The 15,780-nt window shown below is 34.3% G+C and overlaps 1 protein-coding gene across 4 annotated transcripts in view; it reads left to right on the forward strand.

Moving 5' to 3' along the window:
- LOC102626004 (protein DETOXIFICATION 21-like) overlaps positions 1–15,780 on the forward strand; it is a 131,066-nt gene that overhangs the window by 49,788 nt on the left and 65,498 nt on the right. Inside the window, exons 8-9 of one of the 4 annotated variants that reach the window (XM_052439678.1) lie at positions 14,478–14,564; positions 14,667–15,173. In XM_052439678.1, the coding sequence (XP_052295638.1) occupies positions 14,478–14,564; positions 14,667–14,756 (177 nt within the window). In that variant the 3' untranslated portion in view covers positions 14,757–15,173. Of the gene's footprint in view, positions 1–14,112; positions 14,259–14,477; positions 14,565–14,666; positions 15,174–15,780 lie in introns of those variants that run through there. The other 3 variants (XM_052439681.1, XM_052439677.1, XM_052439676.1) reach the window with 3 other exon arrangements.

The following is a 15,780-nucleotide window of genomic DNA, read 5'->3' on the forward strand; positions in this document are numbered from 1 at the left end:
CAATCGACAATTTGAAGCCCTCTTGAGCAAATATGGAGTCACACACAGAGTTGCCACCCCTTACCATCCACAAACTAGCGGCCAAGTTGAAGTTTCGAATCGAGAATTAAAGAGAATTTTGGAGAAAACAGTAAACGCTTCACGGAAGGATTGGTCGATAAAATTAGACGATGCACTCTGGGCGTATCGAACTGCTTTCAAAACACCTATTGGTATGTCTCCTTATCGTCTAGTATTCGGAAAAGCATGCCATCTACCTGTTGAACTTGAGCATAGGGCATATTGGGCGATGAAGATTTTGAACTTTGACATGCAAGCAGCAGGAGAAAAGAGATTGTTGCAACTTAATGAAATGGATGAATTTCGCAATGCAGCTTATGAGAATGCTCGGATCTATAAAGCCCGCACTAAACATTGGCATGACAAGCATATACTCATACGTGAATTTCAAGTTGGCCAAAATGTTTTATTATATAATTCTCGACTTCGGTTTTTCCCAGGCAAGTTGCGATCCCGTTGGTCTGGTCCTTTTACAATAACACAAGTCTTTTCGTCTGGCGTGGTAGAAGTTTCACATGATACAAAGGGCACATTCAAGGTTAATGGTCATCGATTGAAGCCTTATTTGGATGATGCATTTGATAAGCACAAGATAGGTATTGAGCTGTCTAGTCCTGAATGACGACCAGAGACAGTCAAGCTAATGACTATAAATTAAGCGCTTCTTGGGAGGCAACCCAAGCTTTCTAAACTTTATTATTATCAATTTTTTTTTCGTATTCTTTTTCTTTTCTTTTACTTATTTTATTTTGTTTTATCTAGATTTTGCACAAGTTCGGGGGTCGATGAACATTAACTTTCCACATGCCTTTCAACGACTCAGCTACAACTTTCCATCTTCAAGTGCAAAACTAGGGGAGTTTCTCTTTTCCTTTTCTTTTTAGTTACATTGAGGACAATGTTTATTTTAAGTTTGGGGGTGGGAATATTTGCTTTTCATTTTATAAAAAAAAAAAAAGATTTTAATGCCTATGATGAGTTTATGATTGACAATAAATATGGTTCTTAGAAAGGGATGAATATTATCTTAGTTTATACTTGATTCTTGTGTTAGTTTCGTCTTGATTGTGATTCTTTAAATATCTTGCGCACTTATATCGATTCTTTTAGAATTTTGACTTGAGATTTGAGATTGATACAGCCTAAGTTGAGAATTTTAGATTGAGTAAATGACTGTTTGCCTTAATTCTACATTACTTAAGTCTACCCAGGCACCATAGTCAGAAATAACTACCTACAACCCTTAAGAGTGAAGCTATCCTTGAGTAATTTGGGCCTATGTACCACTAGTATGTAGAGGATAATCTACCATGAGAAGAAGGCTACCTTAAGGGGTAGAGTGAAAGCTCCTGACTATGGATAAAGAAAAGAAAAAAGAAAAAAAAAGCGTGTGCTTAAAAAAAAATGCAAATTTATGCCTGAAAAAAAAAATCAAGATGATGAGGTTAGTTTGACCTACTCTGTTTATTATTTGAAACAAGGGCTGTGATGTTGAAAATCTTGAGAATGGGTTTTGATTGAATTGATTCACACACAACACAGGAATCCAATATGAGATGAGGCTGACCATTGAATTAAAGTTAGAACTTTGCTAATATTTTTAATTTTCTTTGAGCTATATACTTTATGCAATCTTTGAGGCATTTTTGATGATGTTTGTGGGTATCATCGCTGGAAACCCTCACGGGACTATACCTCGTCCACTAGGGCCGCCTAGGGGTTTAAAGGCTTGTTGCATACGCTAAATGCAATCGCGATCACCTGCGAAAGTGGTTTAGTTAGAACTTTCTTTTCGTAGTTTTTATTTTAGTTTTTGCTCGAGGACTAGCAAAATGTTAAGTTTGGGGCTATTTGATGTGCTCATAATTTATCTATTATTTTAATACTTTCATAATTAATTTATGTTAAATTATATTTTATTATATTAATTTTTATCTTAATTTTTATATTTATTCATTGTAGGAATATTGGGAATATTAATGAGAAAAGAAGCTTAAAGAGGAAACAAATTGGAGTATAATGGAAATAATGTGGAAGCAAGAGGGAAAGAAATAAAAAGCCAAATTTAATCATCATGCATGCAACACGTGGGGGAAGCATTGAATATTTGTTGACAAATATGGCAGCAAATTGGGAAGCATTAAAGAATTAATTTGCAAATTGGACAATCAAACTTTACAAGTCACGTGGATGGGCTTAAAAGGTGGCTAGAATTGTTTTGTTTGAAATCCTTTTCATTTAAGGATTCGTGGGCTGGATTTGCAATCCTTTTCCTTGAAGGATTTGGAAGAAACCACATCATTATAAAAGAGAAGAAAGGCAGCCGCACAAGAGGGGGGAAGCCAAGAGAAAAGAGAAAAATAATAGAGCAGCAGCCGCAAGTTTTGAGGAAAACCGAGAGCAGCAGGAATAATTTAGAGCAGAAGGAAGACACATTAATTCTTGAGTTTTTTTTTCTTTCTCTCTTCTCTATTATCTTACTTGAATGTTTCCATTTAAATTAATGGATCTCTTTATATTCCCATGAACTAATTTATTTTACTAGGGCTACGATGTAGCCTAACTATGAAGATTTAATTCCATAAATCTATGTTATTTTTAATTAATTATTCCATGATTGAGTGTTCATTATTGTGCTTAATGCTTTTAATTATTTGGCCAATATTTGAATGGTTTGAGGATACATAATGAGACCGAGAGGAGATTTATGTATTTTTGCTCTGTGTAATGGATGCCATGAATTGAACGAAAGACAGAGATGTGCCAACGTGATTCGTGCAGTTTTATCTAAGAATTTCCATAGAACTTAATGAATCTTTGCATATTTAAATTCACATAGAGATATAGTGGGTTGATATGTGGAGATATTTTTGATATTACTCAAGAGAGGATATTGAATAAATTAGAGAAATTCACTGTCAACATGGGTAATAAACTTTAATAGCATAGATGGAGGATTAAATTGGATTGGTTATGGTGAAATCAAATGTCCTAGTGTTTTAATCTCTTGGTAATTTTCTATTATTGTCTGCATCTTTGTTTAATTCTTAATTATTTTATTTTATTTAATTTTAATCTAAATTCACTTATTTGATTGTTCATATAAATTAGGGTTAGAATAATTTCGGTAACTAATAGGGTATACAATCTCTGTGGGACAATACTCTACTTTTCATTATATTACTTGTGCCGACTAGCACACTTGCTAATTTACGCAACAAACCTATGCCTCTCAGTTCGAGCGGAGACTTCTAGTCTAGGTTGTGGTACGAGCTTAAAGGTGCCTCACACAGTTGGGGCCCTCCCCATGATACCTCGTGGTTAAGACAAAAAAAAAAAACTATTAGACAAGGAACAAAATTCTGTGCTTCATGAAAATTAAGAAGTAGAATTTTAGAAAGATTCTAACTAGCTCATCATTTTTAACTGTATTCTCAAAACAATCATTTTTTGCTGATTGGAACTAATTAATGATGATTTTGGCTTAAATGCAAACCGAATGCCTTTGCCTGTTATCAGCTTGCAGAAAACATATTCATTGAAGTTCAAGAGAATAAATAATACGAATATATACGAACAAAGGATTAAAGTAAATGGGGAAAAGTTGTTACAGTTACAATACAAATCGAAGTCATAATTCAATTATTTATGACAAGAGATCATCCAAGTCCAGCATCAAGCCGAATGAACCGCTCACATCCCCTATTGGTTCTTCAGCATCATCATGAAGTAAGTCTTCAAGAAAAGAATAGTCTTCCTCAATTAACTCAGGTAGTCCATCACTTTCTTCGTGTTGCGCCAATGATTCAGGCACCGCCATGGGCACTTCAGCGATACTCTCCAAATGACAATGATAATTCTCTCCAGTTTCTCCACCCTGAAGCATGTTGTTCCAGGAGTCATATTGTTGGTTGCATATCATCTGATCAAAATGACTCATCATCATCTCCATGGATGGCTCGTAAACACTGCTTGCAAGCCCCATTCCACCAGCTAAGCTCTGCTCACTCATCATGTCAGAACTGCTGCAGCTTACTTCCTGATAATCCATATAGTTCTGTTGTTGATTCTGTTGGTGGGTCAACAGCCTATCCATCTCAATATCTGCTACTTGTTCGGATTGATTGCTGTTGTCTTGAAAATCCTTCAGCTTTCTTTTCTTTGAAGAACCGTACTTCATAATATCATGGCAAGACGGTTGATTCTTTCGGAGCCTGCAAAGCACATAATTGGTAGCTTGATTCTTGGGCATATGTAGAGTGTACTCGTGCATGATCCAAGCCCCGTGATCCTCACAACCTTGTTTTTCGTAACGAAACCGCTTCTTGGAGCCGATTTTGATTTTGGATTGGCCGCTTACTATATCTTTACCAGCATCCTCCCCTTGCCAAGTACCGCCAGAAGATCCCACTTTGCGGTCGATTCTGGAACCCTTGGAAAACTTTTTCTTCAAATGGGTGAAGAAATAAAGATCCTCATCAGCATTTAAAAAGGGTCCTCCATGAGAATCCCAAATCTCAGAGGGTTTTTCCTGGTAAAGATTACAATCCCTGATGAAATACTCAGCAAGAGGGATGAATATTCCCGAATCTTTCTTCTTGAGATAATGTTCGATGAGTTCTTCATCGGATGGTCTGAACTGGAAGCCATGGGGAAGAAAGGGTCTGTGTTCTTGCATTTTGTTTGAGGAGAAGAGGGTTAATTCAATGGTGGGTTGGTTGATTGATGATTGATGGAGGAAATGTTTTCGGTGAATTATTGAAAACAAAGAACACAGAAGCCGAGAGAGGAGCAAAGATAGAGTCGGAGAACTAGAGAAGAAGTGGTGAGAAGCGCGGGTGTTAAAGTTTCCTTATAACATATGGAGGAGTGAAGTGACGTAGCTTGGATTACAAGTAACAATTTCTTAAGGCAACTCCGAGAAAAGCGGGTGAACTTGCAAGTAGGGTGAGGGGTCCTTGCATATAATAACCTTGCTAAATCGGACAAATCCAAGAAGTCATTGAGCTTGAAGTTACCGCCAAGTCGGTCTTTGGGGGAAAAAATTCTCCTTTTTTTTAAAAAATATTTCATGATTATTAGAAATTTGCTTATTATTATTTATTATTATTTTTTAAAAATAAAAATCAGAGGTCCTCTATTAAATTAAAAAATACACAAATATTAAATTATGATTGTTCCTTTAACCCCCAGTTTGTTTCCTCACGGGATTAGATATTTCTTGCTCTAACAAGTTCGGTGAGTAGCATTAGCTAACCATGCAACTATAGAATTTTAATTCCCTATACTGTAGTGCTGAAATTTCGGTCTCGTGCGCCTCTCGAACAATTTTCACCAGTTGTTAATTCTTTTGGGCAAATTTGTGTAAGTATGAAACTTCTTGGGGTGAAGTATAATTTCACAAATACTGAGGGACCTAATGCACTAAAATTTTATACTCTTCAAATTTTTCTTTCAATTAATGTCCGTGCATGACTGTGAAGTGTTAAGGCGAACATTTGCTCCCATCTTATAAAATAGAATCTTTGTCGCTTATCGTTATCCCCCACATAATCAAAATTTTCAGAATTACACATATTGTCAATTTATTATTAAATAATTAGTAATAGAGATGGCCAACGAATTGGGTGGCACAAGACACGAGATGGGACCGTACAGCACAGCGCGATACATGCATGCTTCGTCAAGGCACGAAGAACAATACGACACTCATGTGGGAGGTCAGACCTAGATTCATAGGCACGCGAGCCTTAAAACACTTCGTAGTGTAAAAAATGTCAAAGTTTAGCACATAAAAAAGTTTGTGAAAAGCTCAGTTCAAGTTTTATAACTAAATTTTATTAGAATTATACTCCTGCATATTATTTAATTAAATAAATAAATTTGAATTAATCAACATTAAATCTAATAATATTTTTTATTTTAATTGTATTGAATTTTTATAATTAATAAATGTTGTGTTATTTTAAATTATAAATTAATTTTAATTCATTAATTAAATTTGAATTGAGTTTGTCGTATGATTTAGTGAGATATTGTCTTGTCAAGTTTTCTTATAATTGTTGGTTCTATATTATGTAAATGTAATAAAATTTTTAAATATATTTCTAATCAATTGTTTAATGCAACTCTAAAAAAGAATTTATGGGAAATATCTGATGAGCATTGTATAATATAATATATAAATTTGGATGATTGATACTTCAAAAAGCTGTTTATATTTAAATGAAAGTGTTTTGACTCCATAATTGAAGACATAAAATAAGTTTATAATAAGGCATTATAAAAAAAAATTAAATAATTTAAAAAATAAGTGAGTTGGCATGGCACGGCCCACGTTGGCATGGCCTATGTGCCCTGCTAAGTCAATCTTATAAAATTTTAACATATTCTAAAAGTAATGCAGCTACTTGTGGCGGTTAAAATTGTGGATCTCTCTCCCTTTTTTCCTTTTTCCCTTAAAAATTTGATCTTGACTAAGATCAATGTTGATAGCAAGTTTGAGACCTCCCCCTCGGATTAAATTAAAGAAGGGAGGGGTCAGTTAAAAAAAGAGATGTTAATTAATCAAAGGTCCAACTGATCACCACGTCTGTATTGTAAATAGGCGGTTACGAATAATCCAGCCAAAGTAATAGGAATTAGACCTAAGACGATTCCAAATAGAAAGTATCATTTTTTTTTAAAATTCTTTTTTCCATTGCTACTGTGAAATAAAATTACTAGATTTCAGATAAGATTTTAAATAATAATGGATTTGTGTTAATTAAATACTATTTAGATATCTAGATTATTTAAAGCTAATTTGAAAATATTCGTAACCTAATTTTTGTTCTTTTGAAGGAAAAAAAAGGTCAAACTTTTAAGTATTATTTGGAATTTTTTATTTATATAAAGTGAGTAATAAATAATTTTAAATGTTGTAAAATTTATCCATAATATTTAAGACATATAGTAGTACTCTTTAAAACGTTAAATGATTATTAAAAAATGAGATCTAAAAGAGATTTCGGATCTTGATAATTGAAAAAAATGATCCTGAAACCAAATTAGTTCAACAAATATACATCTTTCTATGATACCAACTATATAATTTGCAATGTTACAGAGATTATGGCAGCAACAGTTTAAATAAACAACCTCTACAGCTGATGTTTTTATTTCACAATTCAAAATATGCAAATTTGATCATCTACCTATCTATCTATGCAACAGATTGTATGCGGGTAAATCTTGTACACAAGAAACATCTTCGAGTTTAAGCTCGCGCTCTAATTGTGCTCTTGTAGACTTCAATACATCCTGAAAAAAAAATAAAAAATCATATAACAACAATTAAGCCTAAATCATGGTTCATGTTAAAAAAAAAAAACCCCATAAAGTGGAGGATGCTAGGTTAAGTTTACGTTAAATTCCACATATGAAGTCCGTTTTGCAAGCCGTTGAGCATCCATCATTTGAAAGGCTACACAATAAAGGTTGTCGAATGCCATTTCATCTTTCTCAAGCAGTTCTAGAAAGCGGATACCACCTACCAATGGGCCTTTGGTCAAATGGGAGAAGCCTTGCACTTACAATGTTGAGTGCAATGGTTTGAGCCTCTATAAGAGCATTATGGAGGTTAGTTTCAGTTCTTCCTCAATTATCAACTAATTGAGTGGAGATAGTCTCTCCCTTACGAAATGTGAGTGGAGTAGACACCCCTCGAATATTAGAGAGGGTTTAAAGTATTTGGACAAGTGCTTCAGTGCGTTAATGTATGGCGGTGGTCCCAATTGTTTAGTACGATTGTAAATATTGTAATTATAATGTCTAATTTAATATCAGTAACAATCTGTGTATAACAGAATTCAAAAAAAGAAAGAAAGCAGATACCACCTAAAGAAGATGGCTTTCCTGCACGTAAAATTCAACAATATGAAGACACCAAGTAGAAATGCAGAATATAGCACAAAGTTAAGTGTGTTTAATGAAATATGGCTGGTCAGATGTTGGATGAGCAAGTTGATTTCTTAAGGGGACGCTTGGAACCAAGGCTCTTCATAATTGACTGGGGTGGCTTTGCCGTTTCCCAGCCTTTAACGATCAAGGAGTGAACCGCAATGATTACAATAAATGTTACTTATTCAGAACTTTAATTACCTGATTGAAGATCCAACATCTGTATTAACATGAATTATGTAAATGCAAGATAAAACTTATGAATGAAAGGTAAAAGAAGTGAATTAACATAAAAATGGTATATTGGTGTTCTACCAATAAACAAAACAAAAACTTACAAATGAAACATAAAATTTGTAAATCAACATTAAATGTAAATTAGAACATAAATTGTCTAAATAAAACATAAGACTTCTAAATAAAAGGTAAAACAAGTAAATCAACATAAAAATGATAATTAGTGTATCAATAGTAAACAAAAAAAAACTTACAAATATAATATAAAACTTGTAAATCAATAATAAGTGTAAAATAAAATAAAAATAAAATAAATAAAATATAAGACTTATAATTGAAAGATAAAATAAGTAAATTGATATAGGAATGACAAATTGGTGTATTATTGGTAAACAAAATAAAAAATTACAAGTGTATTAGATCCAAATTTATTGATATATGATATATGTCTAATAAGAATATCTTCTTCTTCTTCTTTTTTGCCTTAATCCACATTAAGAAAAATTATTTTACGTAATTAACCCGTATGGTAAACAAATACTTTATTGCTACATTTACTTGCTGGATTCAGGAATGGGAATCCGGAATCGAAATCATTCCTGCGTTTACTTGCTAAAATAAGGAGCGGAATCGAATTCATTTTCGTGGACCCCACAACAATTTGGGAATCAAATATGGGAGTCTGATTCCCAAGGGGGGGCTTGGGAATCAGACTCCCATTCCCTGCATTTCCTATTCTACCCACGTTAATTTGTATTATTCCAGAAATACCCTCACTTTAGATTAAAAATATAAAAAACGAAAAATAAAAAAAAAACAAAAAAAATCCCTAAAACCTAAACTCTCTCACCCGTGCCTCCCAATCGAATGCCATCGGAGCTGCTTCCATCACCATCGCAGCCATCACCGTCTTTGACGTCGTGGTTCGTCGGTTGTGGACAGCTACTCGTCGCTGGTTTCGTCTCCGTTGGGCCGCATCAATTTCGTCACCGTCTCATTTCATCTCCGATTTCGTCTTTAATGGCGACGATTCTAATATGATGCTGTTGCTACTGCTAACGACGATGATTGTTGTTGCCGTTGTTGTGTATGACAATGACAATTGAGATTTTGATTGTTGCTGTTTTTTTTTTTGGGAAATGGATTATTTTTGTTGATGATGATTATTTGGGAAATGGATTAATTTGATGATGATTATTATTATTATTATTATTTTGGAAATGGATTATTTTGTTGATGATGATGAATCTGATTATGATCATTATTATTTTTTGAAATGGATTATTATTTTGCTGATGATGATATTTTTTATTTTGATTATTGTTATTAATTTTTTATTATTATTAATGATAAATTATAATTAATTAATAAACTAACAATACATGAATATAATTAATTAATATATTAACAGTAATTTTAATAATAATAATAACAATAGTTATTATTATAATTAACTAAGGGCATTTTAGTAACTTGAAACAATTCAGACTATTCCGATTCCTGTACCTCAAGTAAACAATTTATTTTGATTCCCATTCCCCATTCCCATTCCAGTTTATTCCGATTCTATCCCATTCCGATTACTAACAAGTAAACGCAGCATATATGATAGAATTTGAGAATAAAAAAGTTATAAATGTCCTAGGACGAATATAGAATTGAATTCCAATTACTTTCAATACAACTTTTTTTTTTAATTTTCAATTGACAGGTGATTTTTTATTTGCTTAATTAAACTAAATGAATAAATTATTATTTTCGGAGATAAAATAAAAATAGTAGGACAACTTTCGAAATTTTTCCTCGTTAGCTTGGCTGTAAAGAAACAATTGTTCCCTTTTTTTACACACACACACACACAAAATTCAAAACATAATTGTTCAAACGTGTTAAATCTCTAAAAGTTCGGCTCTAAATTGCATAAAAACGCTAAATTTGCGAAAATACCGTTCACGTAAACAAAACGATATTATCAATCATGCAAAATCATGTATTCATGAACAGGATCTCAGCCATGTGAGATAAGCCCATTTCATCTTGTACCTATAAAATCTTAAATATATATGTACCCATAAAATCTTAAATATATACATGCACATATAAAAATTTGTGGAAGGGTTTACTGAAGGATTGATTGACAGTATGATGAGCTGCTAAATACTATTAGACAAGGAACAAAATTATGTGCTTCATGAAAATTAAGTAGAATTTTAGAAAGATTCTAACTAGCTCATCATTTTTATCTGTAATCTCAAAACAATCATTTTTTGCGAACTCATTTGTAAACAAATAAATGGAATAAGAGAATGAACCATCAGATTTACTGATTGGAACTACTTAATGATGATTTTGGCTTAAATGCAAACCGAATGCCTTTCCCTGTTATCAGCTTGCAGAAAACATACTCATTGAAGTTCAAGAGAATAAAGAATACGAGAAACTGAACAATAAAAATAAATACGAGCAAAGGATTAAAGTAAATGGGGGAAAAGTTGTTACAGTTACAATACAAATCGAAGTCATAATCCAATTATTTATGACAAGAGATCATCCAAGTCCAGCATCAAGCCGAATGAACCGCTCACATCCCCTATTGGCTCTTGAAGAAAGTCTTCCAGAAAAGAATAGTCTTCCTCAATTAACTCAGGTAGTCCACCACTGTCTTCGTGTTGCACCGATGATTCAGGCACCGCCATGGGCACTTCAACGATACTCTCCGAATGACAATGATAATTCTCTCCAGTTTCTCCACCCTGAAGCATGTTGTTCCCGGAGTCATATTGTTGGTTACATATCATCTGATCAAAATGACTCATCATCATCTCCATGGATGGCTCGTAAACACTGCTTGCAAGCCCCATTCCACCAGCTAAGCTCTGCTCACTCATCATGTCAGAACTACTGCAGCTTACTTCTTGATAATCCATATAGTTTTGTTGTTGATTCTGTTGGTGGATCAACAGCCTATCCATCTCAATATCTGCTACTTGTTCGGATTGATTGCTGTTGTCTTGAAAACCCTTCAGCTTTCTTTTCTTTGCAGAACCGTACTTCAAATATCATGGCCAGTTGGCCGATTCTTTCGGAGCCTGCAAAGCACATAATTGGTAGCTCTATTCTTGGGCATATGTAGAGTGTACTCGTGCATGATCCAAGCCCCGTGATCCTCACAACCCTGTTTTTCGTAACGAAACCGCTTCTTGGAGCCGATTTTGATTTTGGATTGGCCGCTTACTATATCTTTACCAGCGTCCTCCCCTTGCCACGTACCGCAAGAGGATCCGACTTTGCGATCGATTCTGGAACCCTTGGAAGACTTTTTCTTCAACTGGGTGAAGAAATAAAGATCCTCATCAGCATTTAAAAAGGGTCCTCCATGAGAATCCCAAATCTCAGAGGGTTTTTCCTCGTAAAGATTACAATCCCTGATGAAATACTCAGCAAGAGGGATGAATATTCCCGAAACTTTCTTCTTGAGATAATGTTCGATGAGTTCTTCATCGGATGGTCTGAACTGGAAGCCATGGGGAAGAAAGGGTCTGTGTTCTTGCATTTTGTTTGAGGAGAAGAGGGTTAATTCAATGGTGGGTTGGTTGATTGATTGATTGATGATTGATGGAGGAAATTTTTTCGGTGAATTATTGAAAACAAAGAACACGGAAGCCGAGAGAGAAGCAACGATAGGGTTGGAGAATTAGAGCAGAAGTGGTAAGAAGCGTGGGTGTTAAAGTTTCCTTATAACATATGGAGGAGTGAAGTGACGTAGCTTGGATTACAAGTAACAATTTCCTAAGGCAATTCCGCGAAACGCGGGTGAACTTGCGAGTTGGGTAATTGCTAAACCCTAACCTTATCCCCCAGTTTGTTTCAAGTCGAGATTAGATATTTGGTGTTGTAAGAAGTTCTGTGAGTAGCATTAGCTAATCATGCAACTATGGGATTTTAATTCCCCTATACGGTGGTGCTGAAATTTCGGTCTAGTGCACCTCTCTGACTAATCAGCACGTCTGTATTGTAAATAGACGGTTACGAATAATCCAGCCAAAATAATAGGAATTAGATATATGGCCATTCCAAATAGAAAGTACCATTTTTTTATATTCTTTTTTCCATCGCTACTGTGAAATAAAATTACTAGATTTTAGATAAGATTTCAAATAATAATGGATTTGTGTTAATTAAATACTATGTAGATATCTAGATTATTTAAAGCTAATTTGAAAATATTCGTAACATGGAAGGGTTTCTCATTTGCCGCTTTCAAGGATCTCTGGCCTGTAGTAAAACTTTCCTTGTCGTCTGGTGCCATGCTATGGTGAGGTTCTTGTCTAATTGTGGCCTTGCATGAATTTAGGCAGTAAAAGATTATGCATTTTATAAATTCTAATTGGCTTAACTGGGAATCGGCAGATAAGAGTCTAGGGCTTACATCTGAATCTATATCATTTCATATGTGTTTGTTACTATTATTAGTTTCGAGTGGGATCTTTCCTCATTTTGTTTGTGGCCATGTTTCAGCCTTTCTTGGTTCTTCCCTTTTGTTTAGATCATTGATTGCTTCAGTTTGTGTTACTGTGTGGCAATATCATATATTCTTTCTTTCATTGGGTTGTGGGGGCAGGGAAATGGTGAATTTTATATTATGATATGAATCCCTGATAAAAAGTACTTGTTTGTGGTCTACAGACGACATATAATATCGCTGAGGAACAATGATGTTAATCTAGTATTTGCTGATTAACTGCCATATTTATGCTGTCCTGTAACTCAACTATGTGGGGATTTTAACTCAGCATTATGTTATACTTGACAGTCTCGAGCTCTGGTACAACACAGTCTTGGTTCTTTTAACAGGAAACATGAAAAATGCTGAGGTTGCCATTGATGCTCTTGCGATATGGTACCGAATTCATAGGCTCCTTCCCATTATCATCATTTTGGATTTTGTTTTCCTCTTCTTTTATATGGGGCCAGTTATCTATTTGGTTTAAATTATTCTTATTTGCAGCATCAACATCAATGGGCTAGAAATGATGATCTCGCTTGGTTTCTTGGCTGCAGTAGGGTATAATCCTCTTCTTTTTCTTCTATTTTTTTATTTTTTTATATCTTTATTCTGTTCTTTTAAACAAACTTACTAGATTTAAAGAATGAAAATCTGATTATGAAACTCAGTTAACTACAATCCCGACTGCCTTATCCATTTGCAGGGAAAAAAAAACTTATTTTTTGCCTTCAGCCTTGACCAATAATTTCAGCCATATCTTGCGTGAACTTCGGATAGAAGTCAATCTAATTATATTTCTGTATTCTAACAAAAACTGCTCGATCTCCTGGAAACATTTCTGTGCATAATGCATGATCCTCAAGGCGATGTGTTGTAGAAAATGGAATTATCTATTCCCTTAACAATGTTTCACGTTAATATTGAATATTACTTCTCTATTACCCTTTTCTTTGGAAGGTTGATATATGTGCTGAATAAACTCAGTTTAGTTGGAAAAATGTTCAGTGTTAGGGTGTCAAATGAGCTTGGCCGAGGAAGCGCAAATGCTACGAAATTTGCTATTAAGGTGGCAGTTTCCACATCCTTTTTGATTGGATGTGCACTCTTTATCATTTTCCTCTTCCTCAGAGGACGCGTAGCATACATTTTCACCGACAATCAAGATGTGATTGACACAGTTGCAGATCTATCACCACTACTCTCTTTCTCTATACTTTTGAACAGTGTGCAGCCAGTGCTCTCCGGTAATGCTTCCCTTTCCTGTCAGTTTCTTTCTATATTCTCCAAGTCACCAATTGAATGGGAGGGTCCAAGATAAAAAGGAAAATATGTTGTTAAATTCGTAACCAAAAATCATGCCTGAACAGGAGTTGCTGTCGGGGCTGGATGGCAGAGTATCGTAGCATATGTTAACATCGCTTGCTACTACCTCGGTTCCATTTTAATTTGGCTCAAATCATCATATCCTAATTCTCTGGTCCTGAAAGCACGAATATAGTGAACAACCGGTCTCCTCCTTATTGTATAATGCAGATACCTTGCAGCTTGGTTCGTCATCATGTTATTGATTATGAGTGCCGCAGCAGTTTGTTTTGAAGGAGTTGCTTTTCATGAGTGCACACACATCATTCTTTTCTACAAAATTCTTAGGACAGAATACAAATTGTTCCATAATTAAAAAGTTTAATTTTCTTATCATACCGGCTCTATTTTGTCCTCTCTCCTTTTGTAGGGTGTTTGGACCGGAATGTTAATTGGAACTTTTGTTCAAACTGTAGTTCTTATCATCATCACTTTGAAAACGGACTGGGACAAACAGGTATTATGATTTTCCATCTAGCTTTCTCATGTATGAGTTTATAATTTTGTTTTTTTGATTAACCCCAATGATTGAACATGTAAATGATATGCATCAATGCAGGTGATGAAGGCTCGCGAACGCGTGAACAAGTGGTTCATTCCCGAATCACCGGAACAATCGCCTAACGAGCAAGCAGATGTCGCAGCTTGACATCAAACTTCTTCAATTTCCAATATCTTTTTTGCTTGGTGTAAAGCTTTTGCCAATTAATTGCTTACAGTTTTGTTTTTGCTTTCAAGAGTACAATCAAGCATTCAATCTGCCTCGTGGGACTTGATGTTCAACTACATTGGTCATGTAGATGGAGAATCAAAAAGTGGAATTTCTTTTTTTTGTTTTTCCTGTTTTTGGTGTTTCAACATCACCATTGTGAGATTCATTCGTATTGGCTTAATTGTAGCATTGGACATGATATATTTCGGATTTGTTCATTAGATAGCTGTAGAAAATGAACATGTGCTCACTTAATACAGTGTTCATACTCATGCATTAGTTTTGTAAATAGAGTGTGTACAATAGTTTATATCCTAGCGTGATTAGTAAAGATTAATTGCTTGTGTCATCAAATTACTGGATTAGCAATAATGTTTGCAACATTTCAAATAAAAAAAAAAAAGTTTGCAAGGTGCTTACAAAACAACTTCTCTTCTGTGTCTCCATTTGTTGGATGAAATGATGTTTAACTCATACTTTGAAACAACATCATCCAGGTCTGCTATGCCAAAGGTATTTTACATACCTTCACAAGACAACCAATCAAATTGGTTCTAAAATTTTGGAAGAATCAATTTGGTGGACCAACCACGAGATGAAGATGTTGAAGTCAATAAATTGTTGGTGCACCAACAATTTGTTGATTTTGTAAAGCCGAAAAGAAAGAATGGGGGATGGATTTGAAAAATAATAATAATTAAAAATTATATTTTAAATTATTTTATTCTTAGCATAGTAATTCATTTCTCCTATAAATAGCTAAGGATTTCATTTATTTGAAATCATCCCAAAATTATTAAGCTTATAAGTTTCTAAGCTTTTGAGAGAAGTGAGAGAAGTGTGTCTGGGGAATTTATCTTTCCTGCAGAGTGTGAGAGTACTGGGTATATTTAGGTTTCTGGGAAGTGAGATTCGTTACTCAAATATTGTACTCTATTTTTTTTTTTTTGGTCTTATCCAC

This window comes from Citrus sinensis, chromosome 4 (assembly GCF_022201045.2).
Source record: "Citrus sinensis cultivar Valencia sweet orange chromosome 4, DVS_A1.0, whole genome shotgun sequence".
NCBI classification, from domain to species: domain Eukaryota; kingdom Viridiplantae; phylum Streptophyta; class Magnoliopsida; order Sapindales; family Rutaceae; genus Citrus; species Citrus sinensis.